Source organism: Struthio camelus, chromosome 2 (genome assembly GCF_040807025.1).
Source record: "Struthio camelus isolate bStrCam1 chromosome 2, bStrCam1.hap1, whole genome shotgun sequence".
Classification (NCBI taxonomy): Eukaryota; Metazoa; Chordata; class Aves; order Struthioniformes; family Struthionidae; genus Struthio; species Struthio camelus.
In genome coordinates this window covers 23586826-23614365 of record NC_090943.1, presented here as the reverse complement: position 1 = coordinate 23614365, position 27540 = coordinate 23586826, and the positions used below count along the sequence as shown (strand labels likewise).

General features: G+C 38.3%; 1 protein-coding gene across 1 annotated transcript in view; it reads left to right on the top strand.

The window, feature by feature from the left end:
• Positions 1-449: 449 nt before the first annotated feature.
• Positions 450-27540, top strand: part of LOC104143279 (macrophage mannose receptor 1) — a 33929-nt gene continuing 6838 nt past the window's right edge. The window contains exons 1-23 of the mRNA XM_068931583.1: positions 450-587; positions 1885-2058; positions 3240-3401; positions 4379-4492; positions 6014-6160; positions 7388-7570; positions 8451-8605; positions 9569-9682; positions 10900-11015; positions 11546-11633; positions 12237-12381; positions 15117-15152; positions 15250-15413; positions 16140-16204; positions 17126-17226; positions 17587-17726; positions 19267-19381; positions 21228-21409; positions 22109-22211; positions 23668-23897; positions 24473-24638; positions 26052-26198; positions 27298-27414. Coding sequence (XP_068787684.1) covers positions 527-587; positions 1885-2058; positions 3240-3401; positions 4379-4492; positions 6014-6160; positions 7388-7570; positions 8451-8605; positions 9569-9682; positions 10900-11015; positions 11546-11633; positions 12237-12381; positions 15117-15152; positions 15250-15413; positions 16140-16204; positions 17126-17226; positions 17587-17726; positions 19267-19381; positions 21228-21409; positions 22109-22211; positions 23668-23897; positions 24473-24638; positions 26052-26198; positions 27298-27414 — 3025 coding nt within the window. The 5' untranslated portion in view covers positions 450-526. The remainder of the gene's footprint in view (positions 588-1884; positions 2059-3239; positions 3402-4378; positions 4493-6013; positions 6161-7387; positions 7571-8450; positions 8606-9568; positions 9683-10899; positions 11016-11545; positions 11634-12236; positions 12382-15116; positions 15153-15249; positions 15414-16139; positions 16205-17125; positions 17227-17586; positions 17727-19266; positions 19382-21227; positions 21410-22108; positions 22212-23667; positions 23898-24472; positions 24639-26051; positions 26199-27297; positions 27415-27540) is intronic.

The window sequence follows — 27540 nt, the reverse complement described above, 5'->3', positions numbered from 1 at the left end:
ACCCTGTAAAATATCCTCTCTTTCTTCTAGTGTGGAGCTGTGAAGCTGAAACAATGTACTGGACCACTGTGGTTTGTCTCCCTCTTTTTCCAAGATATTATAGCAGAGGTTGAGTTTTTAATCTTTGGTATTTCACTGCAGGTTTCTTGTCAACAGCTCTCAAACTGCTTTTTTTTTTTTTTGAGATTTGGCCTGTGTAGCACCCTAACGACTAACCCATGTGTAGTATGAGCTAAGTCCCAAGAAAAGATTAGTGTCACCCTTCCACTTATCACTTCTAGTAAAAAGGATGGAGACGTAAGTTTTGGAAGTGACTAGCACTTCAGAGTCAGTAGTGTTTGCAATGTGCATTCTATTTATTTCCAAATGCCACATGTGACAGGATACTTCCTTATTTAGAGTACAGAGCCTTATCTGTCAACCCTCTGATACAGAGGAGGACCTGCCACTATCCTCACTCAGAAGGATTTTATGCCTGGCAAATCTTACAGTCTGGTAAAGGAATGAAAGGAAAGTAACATTTGCAATGACTCTCTACAGGTTCTTGGTTTTTCTTTCCCTTGTGCATTGTACATTGCAGTCACTGGGTAAGTTTCCTGCTGTTGGTTTTGTGTTAAACTAGATATGAAAATGCTTTGCCTTGAGCAGCTTGGTAGTTTTAATGCAAAGATTGACTATTCTGTATATGATACAAGATTTGATATAGAATATAGAGAGTATGTGGGGTATTATTCTGGCAGCTCTGGATTCACAGAACGAAAGAGAGGAGATATAAGCTTACTAGGGAAAAAGGAGGTAAGAAGAAGAGCATCTTCACAAGGAAATTTCTTTCTTTGGAGATATTAAATCAGATTCTTAACGGATTGTATGGGAGGGTGATGGGAGAAGCAGAAGCATGGAGCTCTCTCCGTTTACCCTCCCCACCACACCAGAGGTGCAGTTATGAATCTCAAGGTTTTGAAGCTGTTAGCTGTACAAGCTTCCCTTTCTACTGCAAGATGTGAGGTATGAGAAGAAAGAATTGGCTCCTCCCCTCCAATCTGACCAAAATGGAAGAATAGTTCTATTTTAAAGACAGATACCACTCATTTTGTATAAATACACAGAAAGAAATGGTAAAGCAGTAATGTATGTAGAACTGAATGGATGAGTGTGTTCACGTGAATGTGAGATCGAGAGCAGATATTGGAAATTTCAGGAAAAAATGACTCTCCTGCAATGCGTGAAAATTGATAAAGATGTAGCACTGCTAACCTTGAAGAATGAGTTGAGTACAAATCTGCAAGACTGCCAAACCTCAACAAGTAGAGAAATGTGCATTGAAGACTAACATTTTTACTATCTAGTGATACCTATCACAACCTGATCCATATTCTCTCTGTTCAGCTACCCTTTTCAGTCATCATTTTTTTAAAGTTAATGAAAAAATTGAATGATAGAATGAACCTATTGAAGTAAACAGAATACCACAATGCAGTGAACTCATTTATGTCTGAGATCTACTTGTGGGAGCTCTGGCATCAGGAACTGTGTTTCATCAGCCATTTGTCACCACAGGTCAGGATTAGACTTTCCTAAAAGGTGTATACATTCTTCAATATTTAGAGCATCTCTCTGAACTCTAAACATAGCGTTTAAAATTCAAAGCTTACTAATACAACAATTTAATAACTTTAGCTACACAAGGGAAAAGAAATGATACAATTACAGTTAAAAAAAAAGGTGGTGCAACCTCTAAATTTCAGATAGCTAAACAGATTCAGAGATAAGTAGATAGGTAGACAGAGAGAGAGATGGATAGATTGGTAGATCTATTTTTAGAAAGTTAGATTTATCCTTTTATGATCATTTTCGTATGTCCTCTTAAGTCTTTCTTCTCCCTAGATACCTTTACATTACGAGGAAATGCCAATGGACAACCTTGTGTATTCCCTTTCAAATATGAAGGCAAACTATTCACTGAGTGCACAGATGCTGGTAGGTCAGATGGCTGGCTCTGGTGTGCAACAACTGCAGACTTTGATGCTGATAAATTGTATGGATTTTGCCCACTAAAAAGTAAGTCCTGCATTGTATTTATTAACTTATCATGAAACATTGCTGAGAAAATCATCTGTTGAGCCACCAGATCCATTATGATGTATCAGCTGCTCACCCTCGTGAAAAACCTTGTCAGAGTAGCCCAAATGAAAATAATCTGATTGAAAACTAAGCCCAGTACCCGAGTGCTCCCTCTTTAGTGTGTGAAAAAATAAACACTTCCAGAGTGTGATTCAGTCCACCCAAGCTGTGATTCACCTATTGGAGGTGGCTGTTTCTCTTCGCAGACCAGAGAGGTGAAGAGGCTCTTAGACATCTCAGTTACTTGACTAAAGCGCATGTCATGAACGGCACAAATCAAGGCTACTTTCCTTTCCCAAAATTCCCATTGTTCTTTATTCCTCAGGCCTGCCCTGTAGGTCAATTCACACTTAAATTGCTATGTACTGTTTATTTTTCTTTAACATCCATTTCCTATTGTGTTCTTGTCTCCTATGGCTTCTATTTTGTCTACACAAAAGCACTGCTGATAAAATTATTTTCCCCTCTGATCTCTGAACTATCTTCCATGCTACATCTATGTCTGCGATTCCACAACCTTGGGACACAGATGATTTCACTTTCCTCACTGGCTGCTTTCCCACTGACACAGTAGTTTCACAAGTTTTAAGAGCGGTTCTGCAAGCAAAGACTTCAGCTGACCTGAACACAGCGCTATACACACTGTTTCTATAGCTCCTTGGGCTGTCAAGGGCCAGGTTCTGCAGTTTTTGGACAAGTTACTTCTCTTGATGATGAGCTAACAGGGAGTTCCCTGTGAGTATGAACAGCCTCCAGCATCATAGTTCATCTACACGCTTGCTTTCTTCCTCTGACTTCAACCAGAAATCTCTTTTTTCAATAAACATATATACCTAATTTACCTAGTACTACATGTAGTGGATAAAAGTAAACTTTAGATAACTATTCACTCACCCTAAAAACTTAGAAATTTAAAATAATGCTTTTACATTCAAAAATTATACCTTTAAAAATATTACTAGTCTGATTTCAATTTTCCAGGTGCCCAGGATATCATACAGTTAATGCTGTGCATAGTTAGAAATTTTACATCACCAAATATCACTTAATTGATATATTTTTAGTTGGTGCAATGTCATTCTGCTAATAGCAGTGTTCTGTTTTACTTCCCCTTACAGATGACACAGAAAGATTTTGGATAGAAGATGTTTCAGCTGGTGTTCTCTATCAGATAAACTCAGAATCAGCTCTAACTTGGCACCAAGCAAGAAAAAGCTGTCAGCAGCAAAATGCAGAACTATTAAGCATCACAGAGATACACGAGCAAACATATATGGGAGGTAAATGACAGAGAAACACCTGAAAATTTGCTGGGGAGTTTTCCTACCACAAAACTTTAGACAACTCAGTTAGCTGCCTTGTCTTCCTACTCACTGAGGAAAGACAAGTGGTCAGCGGGTTGGTCAGCAGCAACCAAAATAAGATGCCCTGAACTGCCCTTCCTTTAGCTATTTTTTTTTTTTTTTTAATGAAGGACTGGTCCCAAACCTATTCAGGGAGGGAAACGACCGCATCCCACCAGTGTGCTGCAGGTGGGACCTAGGGCATATTCTGCAGCCCGTCCCAGATGAAGGCATCCTCCACTTGCCTTCCCTGCTGAGGGCTCTCATTCAATGCACTCTGTTCCTCAAATTAACCTTTTTCCTCTGTGTTTCAAGGATTATTAATCTTTCTAGGAGAACATATGATGATGGGTAGCTTTGTCCTTATATGGGCACAGCGCATACATAAGCTCCAAACAACTTCAATGCATTTCATGATGCGAGGATCATGATATCAGTTCGGTGATGAAGGTGGCCATGAAGGTGGCTTTGAAAACACTAACAGAAAAAGGCCAGGAAGCAGCTAATTAGGGCAGCATCTTTGCAACTTTTTTGATGAGTATATTCCATGATATATTACAGTAGCATTTTAGCACAATTCCTTAATGAAAGTAGGGGAGTTTTGTTATATTTCATGTTTTAATGAAATGGGACTTGCTGGCAAAGTGAGAGAAGTAAACTGTCAATTCAAGTAGTGAAATAAAATGCTAATTTTCCCTTTTCGTTAGCCAGAAGAGATCTCTGCCACCTTTATATTCATTCATTTACATGCTTTACATGTTTAGTCTATGTACTTCAGTAAATGTGGGAAGGAAAATTTTTGGACTGATTTAGTCTAAGTAATGTAAATTTCTTATTTTTGGCATTCTTTGTTTTAGATGACCTTGGTAATAACGAGGCTAGTAAGCTACCACTGACTTTCTTTTCTAATCTAGAGCTAATTAAAAAATTCAGTTTTGCTTTCTGGATTGGATTGAACGCTTTGAATTTCAACAGTGGATGGCAATGGGCTGGGGGCAGTCCTTTCAGATATTTAAATTGGGCTCCAGGTAAGAATTAACTCTATTTTATATTCTATTTTATGTTTGAACAGATTCTGGTAAGACATCAACTGATTAAAAACTAGCCTAGGCACTTTTAGTTCAGGGGGCCCATGCTGATTTGCAATAGCTGAAGATCTAGCCCTTTATTTTTAAAGGTTCACTTTTCAAGCTACCAAGTTCACTGTAGATATCATCTGTAGCACGCAGCAGGTTCTTTTTTTCCCCCTCATATAAGCAAAGAGCTTGTTTATGAAAGGAGAATATTATTTGGAGTGAAATATTACCCTAGAGATCAGAGATCAGAATTTTTCCAGAACATATTATCCAAAAGTATACATATAAATCAAATCTTCCAAAAGTAGCAAAATATTTAGAAAAATAATGGTACTATGTCTTCTGGAAAAATTCTAAATATTATTGAGAGCCTTGCAGAGCAGCTCATAATTCCTCCATAGTGTATGCAAAATTGCCCCGGGCTACCTCAAGGCAGAGAGATGGGGCTGGGTTTGTGGCATTCCTCCTGTGGGGAGAGCAACTGTGCAGCGAGGAGGAAGCCCAGCCCCAGGGCTGGTGGCTGTGGGTGGCACAGGGATTTGCTGGCACCAGGGCAAAGCAGCCTGGCCGCTGGCCGTGGCCGCCCCACTAAGCAGGGGTGCGCCTGTCGCAGCAGCGACAGCTCCACTTGTGGAGGGTGAGCATCTTGCCTCCTGCTGCCCTGGCGTACGTCTCCAGTGCCTGTCTGCGCAGAAAAGTGGTGGCACAGCTAAAGCGCCCCTGGTCTCTGCTGGGAGGGAATGGGGCACTGCCTTTGCGGCACTGCATTTTGTGCACTTGACTTCAGCATCAGTGCAAATAAAATCATCCTGACGTTTCTTTTCCTCTTTTGGAGTTCAATGAATACACTATCATCTACAGCTTTTTAGTTCTCCTGCTTCCTTGTTGGTTTTTTCATTCCATTACCAGCATTTTCAACTGTCTCGTTTTGGAAAAGTTACAAGGCAGTAAAGGAAAAATGCAAGTTTGCTATACGTTTTCAAAAATTCTGTATCAGGCGGTTTCCTCTGCTGCTTAAAGGTTCTTTCATATCCAACAGAAAAGAGAAAAAAAAAAGTTTTATAGAAAAGTATGACTGTGAAATTGTTGACACAGATTAAAGGGATGCAATTGTTTAAAATGGAATGTTTTTAAAGTTAACAAGTTTTTGACACAGGAAAAAGTCTGCTTCAGCTGCTCTGTCTGTGTGTGCCAGACTATTAAGAAAAGAAATAGGAAGTTCCTAACACTGTCCTGGAACAAAAGCAATGGAGGGTCATCCATCTCACTCAACTTAAATATTCCCTCCACCTCAAAGCAGCATCTTAAAAGCAACAACAGCAGTTATCCTATGAGAGAAGGCACTCTTCATAGCAAGCATTTAAGAAATCACAATAAGTTGATCTACCCACTGATAATGTGATCTTTTGGTAATTCTTGTTATCTATTTTTGATATGCTTATGCAGAGATTCTATTTTCTCTCTTACTCAAAGGAAGTCCTTTCTCAGTCCCTGGGAAAATCTGTGGAGTGATGAATCCCAAAAAGAATGCTAAATGGGAAAACCAAGAATGCAATCAGAGACTGGGCTACATCTGTAAAAAAAGAAACTCCAGTTCAAAGTCTAATAGCATACCCAAGGGTAGGTTAATCAAATAAAAATAAACTTTTTTTTTTAACTTTAGAAAGAGCAATTTGTAAAATTTGCAAAGGATGCATATAGTGCAACATCAGTTTTCAACAAAGATGTTAAAAAAAATCTTTGAAAAACACAGCTATGCATCTATGTATATTTATGCATATATATGCACACTCACACTTTTATATATTGCCTGTCACAAAACATCCTCTCACTGTATATTAATTGTCCATGGGAGAATTTTATTATTCTACTGTTCATTCTAGCAAGACAGACAGAAGCTGCTCTGTGACACCAACCAGGGCCAACAACCACCTCTGCAAAAGTATTGCAGTAATTTTATGCTTCTCACTTGCTCCAAATGAGCAATTACAGTTACTCTAATATTACTGTAAACAACACATTCATATGAGCAAAGCAGGAGGAGCAGCAGCATTCACACCAGCTACGTCTCATCTGTGAGCCACCCAACCTAAGGTCCCAACTGACACAGCAACGTGTTTGTGAACATGCCACATGCAGAAGGGATCTGCTAGCGGCTGTCATCTGGGAATGTTATAAATGCTACTTTTAAAAGACGAGTTATATTAAGACAGTAAAGAGATTATTTCAGAGCAATGTTACTCCAGTATTAGCCTTAAAAAGAAATGTGGGACTCTATTTTTAAAGCTAACCTATGCCAAACTTTTAAATATATTTAGGAATCTAAGTAATAAAAAGCTGCTGACTTAATATATATGAAAACTATTGCACTAATTTACGCTGATTACTGAGATGCAGTTACCAAAGAATTACATCTTGATTTGCCGTATCTGAAAATTATGTGTTTTCAATAACAGACATTTAACAGGAGGTAGGGCCTAATATTATGCAGTATGCGAGACCGTGATACACTGACCTTACTGCTCCAGGGGGAAAACAGGGTAGGGACTGAAGTCTCCATTGACCCCTCTTTCCTCACAGAGCATTGTTTAAAATTGTATCTCTGACACAGTTTGGACAATTTTCAATGCTTCTCTGCTTAAAAGATTTATCATTTTATTTGCATATTTGACATACTGTGTCTCAATCATATTTGATTTTCATTTGAATGTATTTGAATTTCTAACCTTATCTTATATATATTCATGTAGTCCTACTTTTGTAAAAAACGCTAAAGAGACCACTTTCTAGGCTCCCTTATTTTCCTCTTTATAAAATTGCTCTGAAACAGTTGTGCTTTCATTTCAGAGAAATGGAGACCTATTAAATGCACTGATGGTTGGTGGCCATATGCAGGCCACTGTTATGCCATTCAAAGAGACCCTAAATTATGGAAAGATGCTCTGACTTCATGTAAGAGGCAAGATGGAGATCTGGCAAGTGTTCACAATATTGCTGAACACAGCTTTCTAGTGTCACAGCTTGGTTACAGTGAGTATATTTATATGACTGCTTTTTATTTGCCCCATCTGTAACATAAAAGCTGAGCTTGGTAGTAAATGTTAAAGCTTCCTCTGAAATGTCACAAGCCCAAGCCTGGATCTAATTTATGGTGTTCCTTTATGCTGCTGCTATTGTAGGTACATAGAAGTATATTTATATTTATCAAGGAATAATCTATATTCTGAAACATTAAAAGTGTTAAAGCAAAATAAAAAACCCTTTATTCCTAAGAGAAACACATAAAGATTGCTAATAATTGCATCTTTTGTGTCTTTATTCTGTGTTCAATATCCTCAGAATTGTGCTCCAAATCAACAAGAAATTTAACCTCCTGCTCAACTTTTAGCTCTGCGGTTTCCCCACTGAAAACAGTGGAAACTGAGTTAAGCGCTTGCAGGGATCAGATTAGGTAAAGAACAGGCAAAGAGTATTGCACAGCAGGAACTCCCACTAACTTTTAGTCCCTCAGGTAAGGGGATGTATTGGCAAACATCCTCATGGCTTGGCTCACCTGATAGGAGGGAGACACCTAGCCATGGACTATACCAGCCTTGGTGTTAGGAGTTATTTCATTGTTCTAAGTCACAGATGCTCAAAAAGTCTGCCAAAAATGTCTACCAGCCATAAAGAGCCATATATTTACTAAATTCAGCACTTCTGGAAGGAATTTGAGGCCTTTAAACTGCAAGCCAAATCAACTCTTACTGCAGATCCTAGAGGGAACCAATATTTTTGGCAAAACACAGAGACTTATCTTCTTGCATAGCGCATCCCAACTTCTAGCCAGTCCCTGTTTGTTTCAAAAGTGAAAATGCTCACTGTATCGCATAGCAGACCATAAGTAAAACAGTTTCTTTTTGTGCTTCAGAGCCAACAGAAGAGCTATGGCTTGGTCTGAACGATCTCAAGGTTCACTTCTATTTTGAGTGGAGTGATGGGACTCCTGTGACGTTCACCACATGGCAACGTAGACAGCCCACCTACGCAAATGGTCTAGAGAACTGTGTTGTCATGAAGGGGCAGGTATAACGCTGTGGTCATTTTATAGAATGGCAAAGTAATAACTACCTCAGGCTGAAGTTACTTTCCGTTGCAAACTTGTCTAGGAGCCGCTTTAAATCTCACCTTAATATAGGTTTCCTCGTAGGCGTGGCATCAACCAGATGAGACTTTCAGAGGACAGCTGTGATCAGAAACAGTGAGGTAGCATTCCCCAAATGCTATCTTTCGAATTTCTTATCTGCTGAAAAGCCTGATCCAGAAGTTTCACATTAGCTTTATTCTGATGGCTGCAGCAATGATTGATTCACAACCTTTGTTGTCTTGCAGTATATAGGTGTTTGGGTTTTAGACACATTTACACATGCATACAATGTCATGAATTTTAAAAGAAACAAATTTAAAATGCAGAACTGTTATGACATAGAATAATATTGATGTTTTCCAGTATTAGGCATCAGTAGAGTTGAGCTCAAACCAGATTTTCTGGAAAAAAAGCCCCTATTTCAACTGTAATTTTTACATACTTCCTTTCTTAAAAAAATCAGTCATTTTCACAGAAACTTCTCCTTGATGGATGAAATAGCCACACTTACTGTGATATGCTCAGACCCGCATTATTACTGTTTCATTGATCTCTTTACCATAAGCATAGTGAAATAATACTGTAGTAAATGTTTCCATTATTCCCAGATGAGGTGTATCTTTATAAACCCTCTCATGAAACAGATAGTTATGATAACAAGTAGCTGAGACTTTAAGACGTCATTTATTTCATCCATTCATCTCAAAGCAGCATCCAATGTATCTTAAACCACTCCTGACAGATGTGTCTACCTTTTCTTGCGCATCACCAGCAATTATCCTACAGCCTTCCTAGGTAACATATTTCAGTGTACTTATAGTGAGTGCAGAAGAAAATACAAGTTTTCTTAGGTTTATGAATGTCCCTCTTTTTACATTCCTTTCTTCTCCATACTATTCTAGGATGGATACTGGGCAAGTGATATTTGTGATAAGAAACTTGGTTACATCTGTAAAAAGAAGCCTTCATCCCAATCCCCTGAGGAAGAGAAGATCAAGGACCCAGGCTGCCAGAGAGTAAACGCTCTCTCATGAATTATGTTGGGAAGAATTAAGGAGTTTACCGGTTTTTGCTTTTTTTTAGAGTCCTTCTATTTGTTTGTATCTTCTAAAGAATGTACTCCTGAGGAAACCCAGTCTTTTCCTACTAGCATGTTACTAGTATAATTAGCATAGTTTTTATTTTTGCTCTGTAAATACTCAAGAAAATACAGTTAAGATTCATTCACATATATATGAATACCTCCTTTCTCTCCATTCCCAGGAGATCCATCTGTAACAAAAGCACATATCTCTTGTGAATAACAATTTCATTAAAATTTGCTCTGTTTAGACTCTTAGCCAAACAGTACATGCAGAATTACCAAAATCCACTTTACCTCTTATCTCAGATCTGCTGTCTATTTGAAGTCTTTACTATACAACTATAGCAACTATTGTAGTAGCTATAAAAGAAAGAAAATATTTTCAAAGCAGAAAAGGACCATTTTTTTCTGTACGATGTTTCTACCAATGGACTATTTAGTTGGCCTTTGATTGCTATCAGCAGGTCATTTTTTTCCAAACTAGTAAGTTTTGCAAAAAAAATGGTCTTATCAGAAGATCATTACATCTGCACTGGTCGTCATAAACCCCTCTAACAGAAGAAAGAAAAAAGGTTGTTTTAGCGATATCCCTATTCTATCCTCCCCACAACCAAGCGCTGATTGGATTCCTCTTGGTTCTAAAAGTCTCCTCACCCGTTCCCTTAAGAGCTGGCTGCAGTGGCTTTGGGGAGCTGTGCTAATATGTGAACGAACCCACTTCAGTACTGAAATATTTTTGCTTTTCCATTGTGTTAGACCCTGCAATTCTGGAAGGCTGAAACTGCAACTTCCTCCTGAGTGGGTCACAGGAGGATCGAGAAGTTTGCAAAATCCCAGCCTTATAGGGCACTGGAAAGCTATAACAAATAGCACAATCAAATTTAATTTGAAAAGTCATGTACAGATAAAAAAGGGAGAGTCATATCTTAATGGCATTCCTTAAATGAAAAAAGGCCTTCCGTGGGAGTAAGCAGCAACAAAAACCAACAACTTTTGTTTGTTTATTGGCAGATCTGCTTCATCTAATCTTTTTCCTAAACTTAGTTACAGCAACAAATTCAACATCAAATATTTATGTATAAAACAGCATAGCTAATTTCTATACTGTAATCTTTCAATTTCACATTAAGAACCTTGTTTTTTTAACAGGGTTGGAAAAGACATAGTTTTCACTGCTATTTGGTGAGCTCTGCGTTTGTAACGTTCTCAGAAGCAAATAAGACATGTGAACAGAGCAAAGCATATCTAGCTACAGTGGAAAACAGGTGGGAAAAGTATCTTTTTTCTACTTCCAAATCTGTGCTTCTGATGGAGAATGTGGTAAAACCTGACCATTTTTTAAACTCTTGTCCAAATGTTTTACTAGGGCTTTTCAAAAGTTTTCAGTATAGTAAGTCAAGTAAAATGACCCATGCAAGGAAAAAAAGCACTCAATTCATATTTTACTTTTGCCAAAACCTCTTTCCATGAACTCCTGCTTGCAGCTAAGAGCTATGCAGCAGCCGTGCAGTTGGGTGCCCGAAATAGCTCCATACTACTTAACAGTCCTTTAAATTATGTTCAGTATAACAAGTCTTTGATATAAAAAGTCCCAACCACAGACCACAGATGTGAGCCAGTGAGAAAGGGTGCAAGCAGTATCCCTGGCTGTGGGTTTATAATGAACTTTTAATGGGGTGGAGGACCACCTCCCCGTTCAGATGTGACAGAAAGCAGCATGTTTTCATGCATTCCAGCACTTATATCATGGTCTTTCTTTCTACGCTCATGTATCTATACTGTATGTTTTTTTTAGAGATAAAGGACTGAACACTCAGGCTTTCTGGATAGGTTTGTTTCGCTTAAATCCTGACGAAGGATTTACCTGGATTGATGGTTCTCCTGTGAGTACTTATTTGTTGGACAGTAATTGCCTTTTTGGCTTTTATAATACATAGATTTTCACCTTTTTAGGGCTTTTTTCCAATCCCTTCTAAACTTTTGCCAGGTCCGTGGCAGCGCTTTGTCCATCAGCTGAATAGCTGCAGTGCTAAATGATAGCAATGTCTTAGTGCTCTAATGGAAGCTCCAAATTGCCTCTGCCTCTATCTCATCCCTGGGACAATGCCATATCCCATCTTCCGCTCTCCGTGCTCTTACGTTCTTCATAGCACCCCCGAGAGGGGCACTGCTGTGAGTCAGTCAAGAGAAGTCAGGCCGCTAGCTCTGTAACAGAGAGAGATAAACATACCCATCAGTTTTTCCTCCACCAGATACTTACTTTTCTATATAAAATGATATTTTCACCTTTCACATCGGGGAGCGATGGGGAAGGTGCACTGATCAGGATGGCTTCCACAGCCCTCTCGCAGCCCTCTGAACTCCTGTTGATCCAACAAATGAGATACTTGGGATGATGAGACCCTGAAACTGTGTAACGATGGCAATCTCGATTACTCCCACTCAGCTCAAAGCACGTAGTAATAGAGATGTATTTTCCAACACAGGTAATTTATGAGAACTGGAATGAGGATGAACCCAACAACCATGAAGAAACTGAACATTGTGTGATGTTTAATAAATCACCCCAAATGCGCTGGAATGACTTGAGCTGTGAACATTTACTTAATTGGATTTGTGAAGTTAAAAAAGGTACAATTTCTTTCCCATTGAATTTGAGTTATAAAGACAAATTCATAAACAAATTGTGTAGATTTACACAAATTGAAAAGAATGAATTCAGATATTTTAATTGTACTCAGGGATGCAGGAAGTTAAAGATATCCCTATTACTTTATCTCTGGCTTTATAGCATTCTGCCATGCTCTGAATAAATTTGCAAGGCAAAGATACTCATCCTATTAGCAAGAATATCTCTCCTTTTATCTTCCATATATTTCCAACTGCTCTGGGCTTACCCATGAGAGACAAAGAGCCAGTAGAAAAGAGTTCCCTGTGCAAAGGAGAAAAAAGCTTTGGTTCCTGCTGAGAAACAAATAATGGGAACCAAAGAGACGATCAGTTGCTATAGGAACCACCAACTCTGAAAAGGAGATCAAAAACAGAGAGTCTGGTGTAGCCTTGAATGACTCCAGATCCCAGGAGGTAGCAGGGCCCTAACGCCAGGCCTGGGGCACCTCGTGGCTGGGGCGCTGGGGCAGGCGGGCAGCTGTAAGGAAGCCCCATAGGGTTTCCAAAGGGACCTGGCAACGTGCACTGGGGGGTCTGTCAGCAGGTAGAACTGGGGGCTTTGTGGTTAATGAACCCAAGTGACTACTGATAACAAAATAACTTGTTTTGCTGACTTGGTCCTACTGTTGTGTCCCTGTTTCCTGGTTGTAAGTTGGATTCTTGTATGCATCTCCAAGGAGCAATAGCTAATGATGTATCTGAAAAGCTACCTGAAATTGAAGCAAAGTTGGATGCATGCAGGAGACTAGAAGGAGTCATGATAGGGAGGGGAAGGGTGAATCAGTTAGGTAAACAGCACTGAAGCGATCCAATATTTGGCACTTCTGCTAACAACCAATCATCCTTAAGCAGTGAGTGAGGCACTACGTTATCCTTGAAAAATTGCCAGCTCAAAAGGGAAGAATCACTGTTCCTTTGTGGGTAGATTAGTCATACAGATGTGTCATCAAAACACTGACATCTGCTTGAAGCAGTGCATCCTGTGCCACCCTTTTTGGCATCCTGAGCGTGTCATTTTGCAGAGATGTGGCTCTTCTCTTGAAGAGATTGCTCAGGAGGAGTTCAGAAACTGCAAGATACAGACGCTAATCAGTTTATCTTGATCCTAGATGACCTTTCAGAAGTTTAAAAAAAAAAAATTAGACCTTGTCATTTTGAGTGTAGTTTAGATGATGATCACAAATGCTCAGCTGTTAATGGCTTCATTTTTGGTGTGTAACACCATTATCTGGCCTGATGTGCCTGGAGGTCTGTGCACAACGTTGCTCAGTCTTCACATGCTACACCCAAAAGAAGGAGTTGTATTAGGACCATTTTTCATAAAATTTCCACTGTTGGTCACCACCACTGCAAATTCTAAAAGGTAAATGGAAGCAGAGCTAGAACAGGAGCCCGACGAGGGCAGGCACTTCCTGCTCATTTCATAGGGTAACAAATCGCCAAACCGGCATCACCAGCAAACCCTCTGGCAGTGCTAATCACTTGTAACCTCAGGTTAACTGGCTGCTTTGGACTTCTTGAAGAATTAAAAGGAAAGAAAAACTTTTCAAACTATCATTTTGTGACAATTTTATTAAGGTTTCTTAGTTAACATTCATGCTGAAAACTGAAATCAAATTTTTGTTGAAATGACAATAAGAGTACATGTTCAATTAAAAGTGATTCAATTTTGTGTTAAAAATGAGGAATGTTATAACTGAGTTGGGGTTAAAAATGAAATCCAAACAAATGAAGTATGATAGTTCCTCATAAAGATATCTGGATAACTTTAATTGTGTTCTTCACTGACTGCATAAGGAGAAAATATTGAAAAGCTCCCCATAGAAAAATTTAAGTTCTTTTTCATTTTTTTGCTTATCTCTCATCCTGTTCCTGTCATTTCTTTAATGGTGTGTTACTCTCCACCAAAGTACAGAAATAATGGAGAAAGATAATATCAGAACCAGTGGTTCTTGTAAAGAACAAAATAACAGAATGAAAGCTTTTATTTTTGAGAGGCTATAGCCCCTACTTTTGATGGGCTATAGCTGGTTCTGGGACTAGCAATAGGTTAATTTCCTCCTTCTGGTCCGTCTTGTAATCACATAACTGGGGTTTGGTATCTATTGGCTCTCCATGTGTTACCTGGCTATCTGCAGGATTCTCTTAAAAAAAAACTTGCCTAGCAAAAGCCAAGCCATCAAGATGGTAGGAATCAGCCTAGACTCTGGAAATGATGTGTGATATTAATAAAATGTCAGCATTAAGCTTTGAGTATTTGTGAACAGTTTACCATTATGTGGGTAAGCTTGAGAACCGAATATATTGAATGGATTATGTTGTCCAGCTCTAGTCCCAAGAGTATGAAAGAAATTATTAATAGCCTGCTAAGTAAGAATATTAAATACATTTTGACACTGACATAAGTTTCATCTGCAAAGCATGTGGCTGCATATCCTGAATCATTGTAGTCCCATGCTTTTGGAGATTGGTATGCAAGTTTTAAGGATGTACATTTTTCAGCAGATAATTGCTTCTAAATCATAAATATTTTTTACTTTAGTCCTGTGATGTATCCTCTAAAATCTTAAAAATTCATTAGTTAAACCTTAGTTCCTTTTTTCTCTGTTTTATGAAGCATTCACAACCGCACAAAGGAAATCCTAGCTGCATTTGTGCATTTGGAATATTGCTCATGGTGATATTTTATGTTACAGGTACATTACTAAAACCTGAGCCAAACAACAGCTACGGTAAGTTTTTTCATCTTTCAAAGGAAAAGTTACTGTATAGTTCTCAGACCTTGTACAGACTAGTTACGTATGTAATGTATATACTCCTTTGTTTCAGAATATCAAGCCACTGATGATGGATGGATTATATATGGAGATAAGCAATACTATTTCAGCAGTGAATATGCCCATATGGAAAAAGCCCGAGGAATCTGCAAAAAAAACTTTGCAGATCTTGTTGTCATTGAGAATGAAAGTGAAAGAAAATTTCTTTGGAAATATGTAAGCCCTCAGTATATTAATCATCAGCTGAGTTCAACACAATGAGTATAGGCACTTTTGGACCCATGAAGAATTCCACTCTGTTTTGCATCTGTTCACTGTTTGATAAGTTAGATTAATGCGTTGCTTTTGTGTTTGTGCCTAAGATTTCTTCTCAGCATCTAGTACAAAACAATGATTTCCACCTCATCTGCTCCAGCAATCCAAAAGGCAGTAGAGCTTTGTCTGAAACCTTCCTGTGGTTGAGATCAGCAGCCACTGATGCTAATGAGATGCTTCTGAATTCTCAGGCAGAGCAGCTGATAAAATAAAGGGAACAGTGTTTAGTTAGACTATAGTCCTGAGCTCCTGTCCTACTTTATTTATTTATACAGTGATATATTTGTTTGGAACTTCTAAAGAAATTACTTTTTGCAGGTGGAGGAAAAATGCAAATGCTAAAGATGTAACAAAGGCCAGTTGAGGGCCTGGTTCTCTCTTCTCCGATTTGAAGACTTCAGCACAGTCAGTCAGACAATATTTCTGTCCTCTCCAGCGCATTCTGCTCTCCAGGATGTTCCCAGTATCTCAGTTTTCCTACTTACAACCTGAGTCTAAACCTATAATGTTCTTGCCTGAGGCTCAAATCCTGTAGAAAAAGCATCACAGACATGGCTAACAGCCTTCCTAGTGTTTTTGCTTGATATTGAGGAATCATTTTTTTTAATGTAATCTCTGTTTTTTTAGATTTACATGAAAGGCGAGAAGAAATATTTCATTGGCTTAGTTGTCAGCTTTGATCAGAAATTCCGGTAAGTAGAAGAAAAACATTAAAACTGGTAATGGACAACAAATGATGGTAATTTTATCCTGCTCTTTTGGAACATTTATTTATGCTTTCATTTTGCAAGTTAATAGCTGTTGTGCAAGTGACCTCTGGACAGATTTCAGGAAAAGTCTCAGATCAGAAGTACTAAGTTTTTCTATGTTTAAACAAAGTAATGTGTTTTCCTTCCAAATCTGAGAGAACAAAGACAACAGAAGTTCATGTGTAAGACTCACTTCAGTGTCTTACAGCGGTCTGAGACCTGAGTTAACCACCCAACCAACCCTTCATAGGAGGTGAGATAATGGATAATTTTAGGATGCTATTCACCTGATGCACAATAGACATCAACTGTAGGATGAGATTAACTCTCTTGACTAGATCTCCAATGACTACAGAGAGCGCCCAGGATGTTTAGATAAAATGTAGATACAAGCATATAGTCAGATTACTCACCTGGTTCAAGTTCTGAGAGCTGAAGGCAAGAAGCACGAGCAACATCTCACCCAACAGCTTTCTGAGATCCCTGCTAGGCAACCTGTTTTAGGAATCTGTCTGTAGAAGGCTTTCAGGAGGGCACCTTTCTGGATGAAAGGGAAGTCTGTGCACTGGTGAGAACTTAGGGTTTCAGTCTTTTGCAGACTACCGGAAGGCTCTCCTTTGAGTATGACATGGTTTATACAGCCTCTGGCAAAATCGGTCACTGATGGGGACTTCACTGTGCTAGTTCTAGGCAGATGAGAAGCAGTAGCAACACTAAGGATACATCTTCTCCAGTATATGTAGAGCTTTTGTTCTCTGGTGATTATTGATACTTTTCTTAGCCCTTTTGCTAAACGGTCCTAGTAACTCTAAACAGCTGACAGAGACATCTGTCCAACAACCACTGTCCTGTTGTTTCTTTCAGCTGGCTGGATGAGACACCTGTGAACTATGTTGCCTGGGCTCCAAATGAGCCTAATTTTGCAAATAATGATGAAAACTGTGTAATAATGTCAAAAGATTTTGGTGAGTAAAAAAGCAACAGGAACTATTTGGTTGAGAATTTTAAGACGAATATGGCATCAGAAGCTAAAATGTTTGTTACATATATAAATTTGAGGCTACCCCATAAATAGGTAGTTAAACAATAGTGAGAGCTTTTCATACAAATATGTTGTGGTTTAAAACTACTTATGCCATTAGGAGACAAATGCCCTGCAAGGGAAGGAAGACTTAGTTTGGGCAAGTGGTGTACATTGCAACTGTTTTATCTGCCTTCAAGAAGTTTCATTTGTGCTTTATGAATACTGGCTGGGGCTCAACACTGTTACAGTGATTTGAGAGTTTCAGTTAGACAGTGATTCTCTGTATTTCATTTATTTACAGGCTTTTGGAAAGATATAAGCTGTGCTGTGAAAAATGCCTTCATCTGCGAAAGGCACAATTCTACTTACTCAGGGTTTGCTCCTACAGAACTTCCGCTTCCAGGAGGATGTCCTGAAACTTGGCTTTTGTTTAATAATAAGGTGCAGAAATAAATCTCAACAGTATTTAGTGAATCTGCCATATGTAGAAAAACCCCAACTGTTGCATTGCTGCATGAGTTCTCTCATGCACCAATTTACTAAGTGCTATTCTAATTAACAGCATGCCCTATTTCCATGGTGTCAAGTCTATGTTTAAATCGCTAAGAAGTGAACTTGAGTATTTCAAATTATCGTAGTTTCTGTGAGTTGCAGCATGCCTATAGCCACAGTTTCTTTGTCATTTTCTAGAATTTTCTTTATATTTTGGGCATATTTACTGCATAGACATATTTATTGCATTTTAGACATATTAACTGCATTCACTGATCTGTGAGCATAACCTCCCTTTTCTGAGTAACGCTGAGTAGAAAAAAATGAAAGGTCATACTTTTCATACATAATCAGGTATCATAACAATTCACCTTGTGTTGAGTAACACAAATAGCAATAAATGTCAAAGTAAATGTGGAAAAACAAACTTTTTTTTTTTTTGCTAAGTTAAGCAGAAGTACCTGTGGCCCCAGGAACTTCAAAAAAAACAAATGAAAATCAGAGAACAACCCCATGATGCAATGGGAACGGAAAGTTTTTATTCTTTACAAGGCAAAAAAAGGGATAAGCAGCATATGCCAGTTAAAAATACGTGTCTCCAGTCCCTCAGAACTTAACACAACTATAGAGACAATTTTTACAGCACTATTCAGAAAGAAAAGACACAGGATGCTAATATCTCATGCAAAAGAGCAATTTTTCTCAATACTGTTCTATTCATTCTGAATGCTTACTCAAACTCAGATTTTAACACTAAGTCTCTGGCATATAATTGAAAAAATTTGACATTAGAGAATTTGACCTGCTATGGCAGGAATACCAAAAGTGCGCTACATAACAGTTTCACTGCTTCACATCCCAACTACAAATAACAAAATCCTCAGCTTGTATCTGACAGACTTTCTGTTTGTATACCTAATTATAATACGTTCATGACAGCATGAACACTTCTGTCTTTTGAGTCTAGCTGACTTATTTTAACTAAAATCAAAAATGAAAATGAAAAACTAATGTTTTATAAGGAAGCACACCATGTGTCTTTAGATATGAATGAAATGTTTAAGTGCAATTGCCTCCATCAGAACACAGATTCTTCAGAACATAAAGATTAAGTGCATGCTAAAAATGTGCCCAAAGTTTTGTTCCCAATCTGGAAACAGTTACAGTCCCTCAAAAATTCTCTTTCATCTATGTGACCCAAAATTTCTATCTATACATCTCAGAAATCTGTTTAATTCATCAGTAGCTTTTGGAAGCTACCAGCTCTTTCCCAGCACTAACTGTGGATAGCCCACGTGTTTTCAAGTGGCGTACATGAGTGCTGTGATTTGCTGTCTCTCCTTCTGGCTGGCCGAGAGTACTGGCATTTCAGGAGTTACCTCATCTCCTGCTCTTTGCATACAGGGACTGGAGCTGACCTAACAAAATCCAGTGGCTTGAATTCTCTTTAACACCTGAAATGTTGTCTAATCTTTTACTCTCCTCACAGTGTTATAAGATATTTGGGTATAGCGAAGAAGAAAGACTGACTTGGCACGCTGCAAGAAGCACTTGTATAGAATTAGGGGGAAACTTGGCCTCTATACACAATGAACAAGTGCAAGGTATGACATCCAAACTTTTTGGTGCCAGGTAAGAAGCCAGCTAATTTCACCAAAAAGATAGTAATTATTATTTAAAATTGTAACTGTGGCTGCTGCTACCAAGTATATTCCTTTCTGTGATTCACAGTTTAGATACAGGAATACATCAAAATTTTTCTGAAAATAAATAGTTCAGCTATTTAGTTCAGCTAAGAGTTCAGCTACCTCCTTTGTGCTAGATCTCAGCATCCGGCTACCATACGTGCTGAAGACAGTGCATAGACCATCCTGGGGAAATCATTGTAGAATCGATCAAGGCAGTGACTGTAAAGACGAATACTCATGGAACCACATTGCAAGATAAACTTATTTCCGCACTGTCACTTTTCTTCTTCTATTCCTCCTTTTCCAACGTCAGGCATATCTACAGAACCATGCTATCATTGGTCACTAATAGTTATCCATGGAAAGGATATATGGACTAGGATTACAAAAAGGTCTGTCTTGGCTGCAGTAATATTCAATATCCTTTTAATCAATCCAGCCAGCCAGTAATATATGTGTTACATTTGTGGAAGACATAATGACAGGACATGATAGAGGCCAGGATTGGAATATGAAATATTTTTGACAAATCTGAGAAATCTTTTGGAGGAAGGGAAGGGATGTAGTTGAATAATGTTATGCACAAAGTTTTGTATCGGACCAGGAATAATCATCTGCACAAAAACAGGATGAGGAGTAACCAAGATAAGATCTGGAGCTGGTCTGCCAGCTGAACATGATTCAGCATTGTTATGCTGTTCCAAAAAAAGTAGACAAATGTTGTATAGTTACCTAGAAATGGGCATACAGTCTGTGTAACACATCAAGTAGCCCTTCTGCTCTGCTAAGCGTTGGAATGACCTCAACTGGAGCTGCAGTCAGCGCATGGGGCTCAGAGTTCAGGGTCTGTAGGGTCCTCGTCCACCTATTCCTGCCACTTTCCTGCTAGCAGAGCCCCCAGAGGCCTGGTCCAGCCTCACGCTGCCTGCCAGGCACACATGGCATAGACGTGGGTTGTCTCAGCAGAGGGAAAGGGAGAAGGCCGCAGCTGCAGAAACCTGCTATCCATAGCCCTCAGAAACATTAGCATCTCTATTCGACCTCTCTTGCCCCCCTTCACCTCTCCAGAGAACTATTGACTTTTGCCGCACCTTTCCTTTTCCTCTGGGACTCATTCTTTGTTTTCACTAAATGCAGTTTTGCCCCACCTAAAGATGAGGGCAAAATAGCCTCCAGACATAGATAGCATAACCTGTGAAGGACGACCTTGAGGTGCTTGATGCAGAGAAGAAAAAACTGAACTGATATTCTGACACTTCTCAATTTTCAGCAAAAGAGTAGTATGGAAGGAGCAGAATAATCGGTACCCCATGGCCTTGGAAGATAGGATAAACAGTGACAGGCTTAGCCTGCCCACAGAAATTCAGTTTACACAGTAAATAGATCAGAAATAACCTCCGTATTGTTGATCCTATATTGGGGAAGATCAGTCAAGAACTTTTGAGGTCTCCTCTAGCCCTAAATTCTATATTTCCAAGAAGTCTGTGCATAGCCGTATTTTACTAAAAACTTCTGCTTTTATATTATTAATGATACCAAACTCCTTCAGTTAGGTGACTCGGTAGACATTGTATTATTTCTTTTTGCTTTTACCAGTACCCTATAACCTAAAGATACTAAACTGATATTTGCAATATTTTTGAAAGCTGATTGGTTACTTTGTTTGGGTTTTGTTTTATTCTGAATTTGAAGAATGGCAGCTCTTCTGCTATTTACTCTTTCTCTGTTGGTTTTTTTTTTTTTTTTTTTTTTTTTATGGTAGCGTTCTTCACCCTTCTCCTTAAAGATATCTCAGATGAAACCTGGATTGGACTGAATGATATTAACAATGAGAATACATACCTTTGGACAGATGGAAGCTTATTTGACTACTCAAAGTGGGGAAGACAATTCCCATTTAGAGATAATTACATTGAAATTAACTGGAAGTTTATTACAATACAGGTAAACAGAACAACAGCAAAAATTTCATGATTTGACATACTCAAGCTTAGTGTAAGCAGCCTGACCTCCGCCGCAGCTAGGATCCTTATATTTCAATGGCTTTAAAGTATGAAGCAACAGAATAATATTGCAGAAATCAACTTTTTAAAGCTATACCAAAATATTAATAGGTTTGTTTAAAATCTATATTTAATTTTTTTTGCCAAAGTCTAGAACTGCAGGAGTGCTCTATTATAATTATTCTTGGAATTAACTAGCATTATTATCAGAATTATTACAATTTACAGAAAATATTCATTATTTCTAAATGTGATGAGTTTTTACTTTATTTCATTGCCTCTCGTTATGCAGCACGAATCCAAATGAAAGCTCAACAATTCAATATGGATTACCATACACTATATAGTAAAAATAGCTGTAGTGCACTGTAAGACATTTTAATAAACTGACAAAAGTTCTTGCACTACTCTGCCAAGCAGATTTCATTTGCTTAAGATATAAAAAGTAATACTTTTCCATTCTAAAAAATGATAAATGAAATAATAGCCAAAAATATCTTAACAAAAAAAAATCTCTGAAAAGATCTCTCTCTCAAAAAAAGAGAAAACTATTATTTTGGCCTGCTAAGACTGCTCTCTATTATTTTGCCAAGCATTTTGCACTTTACCAGCTGTAATATTCTTTTTAATTTTTCCCTAGACTGACTGTATTGCAATGATGAAAAGATCTGTACTTGAAGCAGGCTACTGGGGAAACACTGACTGCCAACATAACAAAAGCTATATTTGCCAGATGGACAGCAGTAAGCTCTATTTTCCCCCTTCTTTGTTAGAGGACATTTACTGATTATTCTGAATTTAGAAGTCCTCAATTTTGACTGGGGTTAGCAACTGAGATTAAGGAAGTTCAGCTATTTTCCCAGCTCAATCCAGATATGAAAACAGTTCTGGGATAAGGACTATAGAAATGTTCTTGTTTTATGGCCTCTTCCCTATCAGCATTCACAGAGGTTGAATTTTCCTCCGTTGCAGACATCTACACTTGAACCAGCTGCCTGCACGCAATGAGTAGATACTTTGAAGGCAAGATTTGCCTCACCTGGGGTAAATGTCCGAAGCAGGTCAGAAGAGGCCTTCAAAGTGCCTTTTTTCTCTATTGACAGCAAAAGAAGTTTAGCCAGTAGCACAGTGGTAGGCATCTGAATTAGGTTATTTTGTAAATGTGACGCATAAAGACAAATCCATCACTAACCTTCACCATAGGTATCTTAGCTGCAACCTCCCCCTCATACCTAAGCCTCTCTCCAGCCACCAAAAAGCCCCCACACATCCTCCCCTGCTGGGGTTAGGTAAGGTGAGTTAAATTGGTTATTTTCCTCATCGGTTTCTGGCAATGCTTTTTATAGCAAGACCAGCATTAATTAGAAGGACAAAAGTGCTAGTTTTCTTCTCATATCCTCAGGGTGGGAAACACATCCGGAACACAGTAATCCTGCAGGGTCCACAGGAAGAGAAAAGGGGAACTGCTGAGCAGCAAATTATGCACTGCAGCTAGAAATAAAGGAAAAGGACACATTTGGGCCAGATGTTTCAAGGCTCTGTCCCATGCAAGCATTGAAAGCTGCACGAGGGAGTCACTGGAAAAAACGGTTGCCAGGGTGTTCTCGAGATTGTATGAGCAAGAAAGCAATTTTTGTCCTTTTTTCTGCCCCAGTCAGCAGCTCTAGATCTTTATGTCTTCTACTTGCGTACACGCCATTTAAGGCAGAATTGTGGGTCCTAAATGTGAAAGAAGCAGCAGCAGAGTAGTGACAAATTTTTCTTAGAATGAAATTCATCCCTATTTGAGGCTGAAGTGATCTTGAAGTGACATACAGAGGACCTTTACTGTGCTTTTGCTTAGGAGGAATTTCACCCACACTGTGGGGAGGCTAACCTGGAGACAACTAGGGGGAGGGTTGCTGCGTGACCAGTCTTGATATCATTTTCAGCTGGTGATAGCTCGTATCAATAGGCATAAACGGCAAATTCTCTGCCTCTCCTTACTCCCTGAATACTTTATGTACACTGTAGTTACAAACAGTTCTAAGTTATCTTTAAAACATGTCTCTTGTGTTTGAAATAAGAAATGGTTTTACTTGATGCTTTTGTTGCCACACTATATTCATCTGTTATTCGAAAATAATACTGCTATTCAGGCAGCTAATAGTTATCACTGTTTTCTCTTCCTCTTCTTTCCTCCTTATCTCTTTCCTACAGAGCCTGAATTATTTCATTCCACACCTGCTCCAGAGTCCAAGTTCATCCATTACGATAATAGCAGCTATTTAGTCATTCCGTCTAAAATGAATTGGGAAGAAGCAAGGAAAGCCTGCAAGGAGAAATCTTCGGAGCTCACCAGCATTTTAGATTATTATAGTAATATATTCCTGCTGCTGCAGGCAGCTCAACATGGAGAGCCCCTATGGATTGGTCTCAACAGCAATGTGGTAAGATCAATACATTGACGTGAGGTGTGGTTAAATGTTACGATTTGATTACTGTCTGAAGGTGGAACTGTAGCATGGGTAGACTTAGGAAACTAGGACGGGAAGATAGCATTCACCTCCTTTATCTATTTCAAAAGCATGGATGCACATTCAACTGTAATTGAGCTTAGAACCCTTGTGTGACAGCCACCCTCCGCTCTGCTCTACCGGAGCTCTCTGCAATGCTCATGTTCCCTGTAGTCACATTGTTCTTTGGGGTGACCTTACTCCTCCAGGACAGGGATTGCTTCTCACCACACTGTCCCATAAGAAACTGGGCACCACCAGCACCAGGAAAGCATCACTTGGCCTTCAAAAAAACCTTCATTGGCTGTCACAGCATGGGAAGCATACTGTTATGTATTACTTTCATGTTGCTGAGTACTGATTTGATTAATATTTTGATAGTACTAGCACAGATGTCCGAACTGAGCTTTACATATCAGTGGGAAAATGTGCATTTGTATAAATCTTCTTACTTGAAACAGAATATGGAAGTGTAGAAAAATGATACTAAAAGTCTATTTCAATTTTAGAGTCATGGGTATTACAGATGGATGGATAACAGGAAAATCAATTTTTCTAACTGGGACTATAGTGAACCAAAACAGAAAATAGCCTGTGTCTATCTAAATCTCCATGGAGCCTGGAAAACAGCACCTTGTAATGAAAAACATTTTCCTGTCTGCAAAAAATCTGATGGTAAGCTATGATGGTGCTAACACTTTAGGTTTTAAGGCAGAAATCTCACTGAATCTGCTTTGACTAAAATATGTATTTATAAATATATATTAAGGAATAGTGAGACTGCATATGTAGTGCCAATACTCTTATTTTTGTGTCAATATCAATTTATTTTCATGGACTTAGAAAATTTTTCATGGCCATTAGAAATCCCACAATTTTATGGGACTCAGGAGATAACTGCAGTAGAAATGCAATGTTGCAGATAGACAGAACGTATAAACTGTGAGAGTACTACACTTTTTACTTCTTTAGAGTCTATAATGTGAATCTTTTTGCTGATAGGGGTTTTGTGGGAAGGATTATAATCAGTGAGGTACAATGAATATAAAATAAATTCCGCACCTTCAAAATAGCAGTGTTCGTACAGTGGTTAAAGCTTCAATGTTATTAGATTGTAACAGCTGGAGAAAGGAGGAATAGTTGTATGTGGTTCTTAACGCGATCAGTAGTTTCTGGTGACTGTGGCCAATGTATTAAAGTGTTGGAAGAAAGTCTCTTGGCACAAACAGAAGTTCATACTTCATAGTGATTGCATGGACTTCGGTGAGGAATACTATGAGTTTTAGTGCGTGCAGACAAACCTTACGATAGGACTGAACTTTTGCTTCCTTATTTGTACAAGAACAACTGCTGTTGGCTGTAGCAACACAGAGGTTGTGGACAGTCTAAGTTTCTTTTGAGTTGATGATGTGTAATTTTGCTTTAATTTCTCTTCCAGATCATGTTCGGAACTTGATTCTTTTGCAACTTCTATTTGTTTAGATTAAAAATGCGTGTGCCAACTGGCAATGTTACTATTTCATGCTCTAACATGATTGCTTGCAGGAAAATGTGGGGCTACTACACAAATATTTCGTGAGCTTCAGATTATTCCACATGATGTCAAAGTTAAAAACATTCCAACATTTTCTGTTAGAGTTATTATCTTGAGGAAAATATTAATTAGGGAAATTCCATAGTAAGTAACAATTTAGAGGATATGTCATTTAAAATAAAATTTTTATTTGAACATCTTGAGTGTTCTCTTGCTTTTCTACCTTTTATTGCACCTTTAATTTATACAAAGTTGTCAGTTATAGAAAATATACTGGAAAAGAAATTTAAGCACTTAGATTTTCTTGAGACAGTTCAAGTTTGATTCAGCTGGTAACACTGAAGAGCGTAGCCTTGTGCTTTACTGTTCAGCTGTAACTGAGGAGTTCTGTTCCTCATTGTCACTCTTGACATATTAATTGATAATTCTAGTAATGTGTGATGAAGACTATTTTATGTACTTTTAAGAAAGGTATTTTTTTAAACATAATTTTATATCTGAAGAATTACAATCCCCACTGACAAAAAAATCTATAATATTTCATTTTCTTTTAGATGTAGTTCCTTATTACCTTTCACAGGATATTGGCAAATGTCTTGAACCTGGTCAAATCTCTTGGATTCCTTTCCGAAGTCACTGCTATAACTTCAATGTCAATGAAATGAACTGGGCTCAATCTGTGACTGAATGCATTCAATCAGGTAATTATTATTATTATATATGTTATCATATAATTATTATATAAAGACGGGATTTCAGTTTTGACCTACAAATTCACTTTTTAAAAGCTTTGAATACTAATGCTGCAAAATCTACACAAATTTTAAGAAAGAAATCAATATCTCATTTACTTTTCATCATTTATGCGGTTTGCTTTTCATTTATGTTGAAACTAAGGTGATCAATTTTCCTTGTTTTTTCCTAACCATCTGGGTTTTGTTCTAGTTCTGTTCTACAACTTAATTCACAAAAAAATGGTTTAACTTTTTCCAGCTTCATCTGTTTTTCAATATCTCTGTGTCAAGAACAGAGGTAAATATCACAATAACAATCAGCTTTTTTTCACATGAGGTATGTGATCTAATAGGGCGTTGCCTGTACTGCCTGAAAGCCCTCACTCTATTAGCAGGACTCCCTGGCAACTTACAATGCAAAGAGAAGGCAAATGCCTCCCTCCTTTCTCGAGCTTCTGGTCCCCCAGCCAAGCCCATGAGCTCCTCCTTGGACCTGGTCCACTAACAGCTCAGCTGTGAGGTAGCTCGTCAATGCTTTGCTAGGCAGTGAACAGAAAAGGGAAGCACTATACTGCTCTAAAGAAATTGGTCCTTTTGTTCCTTATCTCATTAGAACCTCCCAGCCCTTTCAGTTTGCCAGCATTGCCAGAAAACTTAATCCTTCCTTTTGAATCCCATGTTTGTTCGGTGCAGACTTTAACATGCTGCACAATATCCTGTCAAATCCAAGAAGAATGAATATATAATCATCAGTAAGTTATAATTATGAAAAATATTATGCAATCACTTGAAAATAATTTCCTGTTTGCTTGTTTGGAAAATTCTGAAATTATCTTCACTGTGCTGCAGTGAAAATCATGTCTCTGTCATATGGGACATCATATACAGTTTATGCTATTGCCCCACAGTTGAGCACTTTCTGGTCTCTAAATCCTTGCTCACTCTCTATGAGCGGAAAGAGGTTTGATTATTACTCTTATCCTGTATCAAAATCTTTAACTACCACTGATTTCTAAGGCAAGAGATACTTCCAGTCATCTTTAGTTTGTTTTCTCATATATTACAGGTGGTACTTTGGTTTCCATAGAAGATCTGGTTGAATCAAACTTTTTAGCAGATCATGCAGACTTATTCACAAGCAAGACAAGTGGGTTTTGGATAGGAATATACAGAAATGTAAATGGTAATTATTTAAATTTTTACACATAATCATAAATAGGCTTCATTAAATTGACTGAAATATGATTAAGATATGTTGTTATTTTAGGGGAAATGATTTAAATACAGCAGAAGTCATATAGAAAAAGTA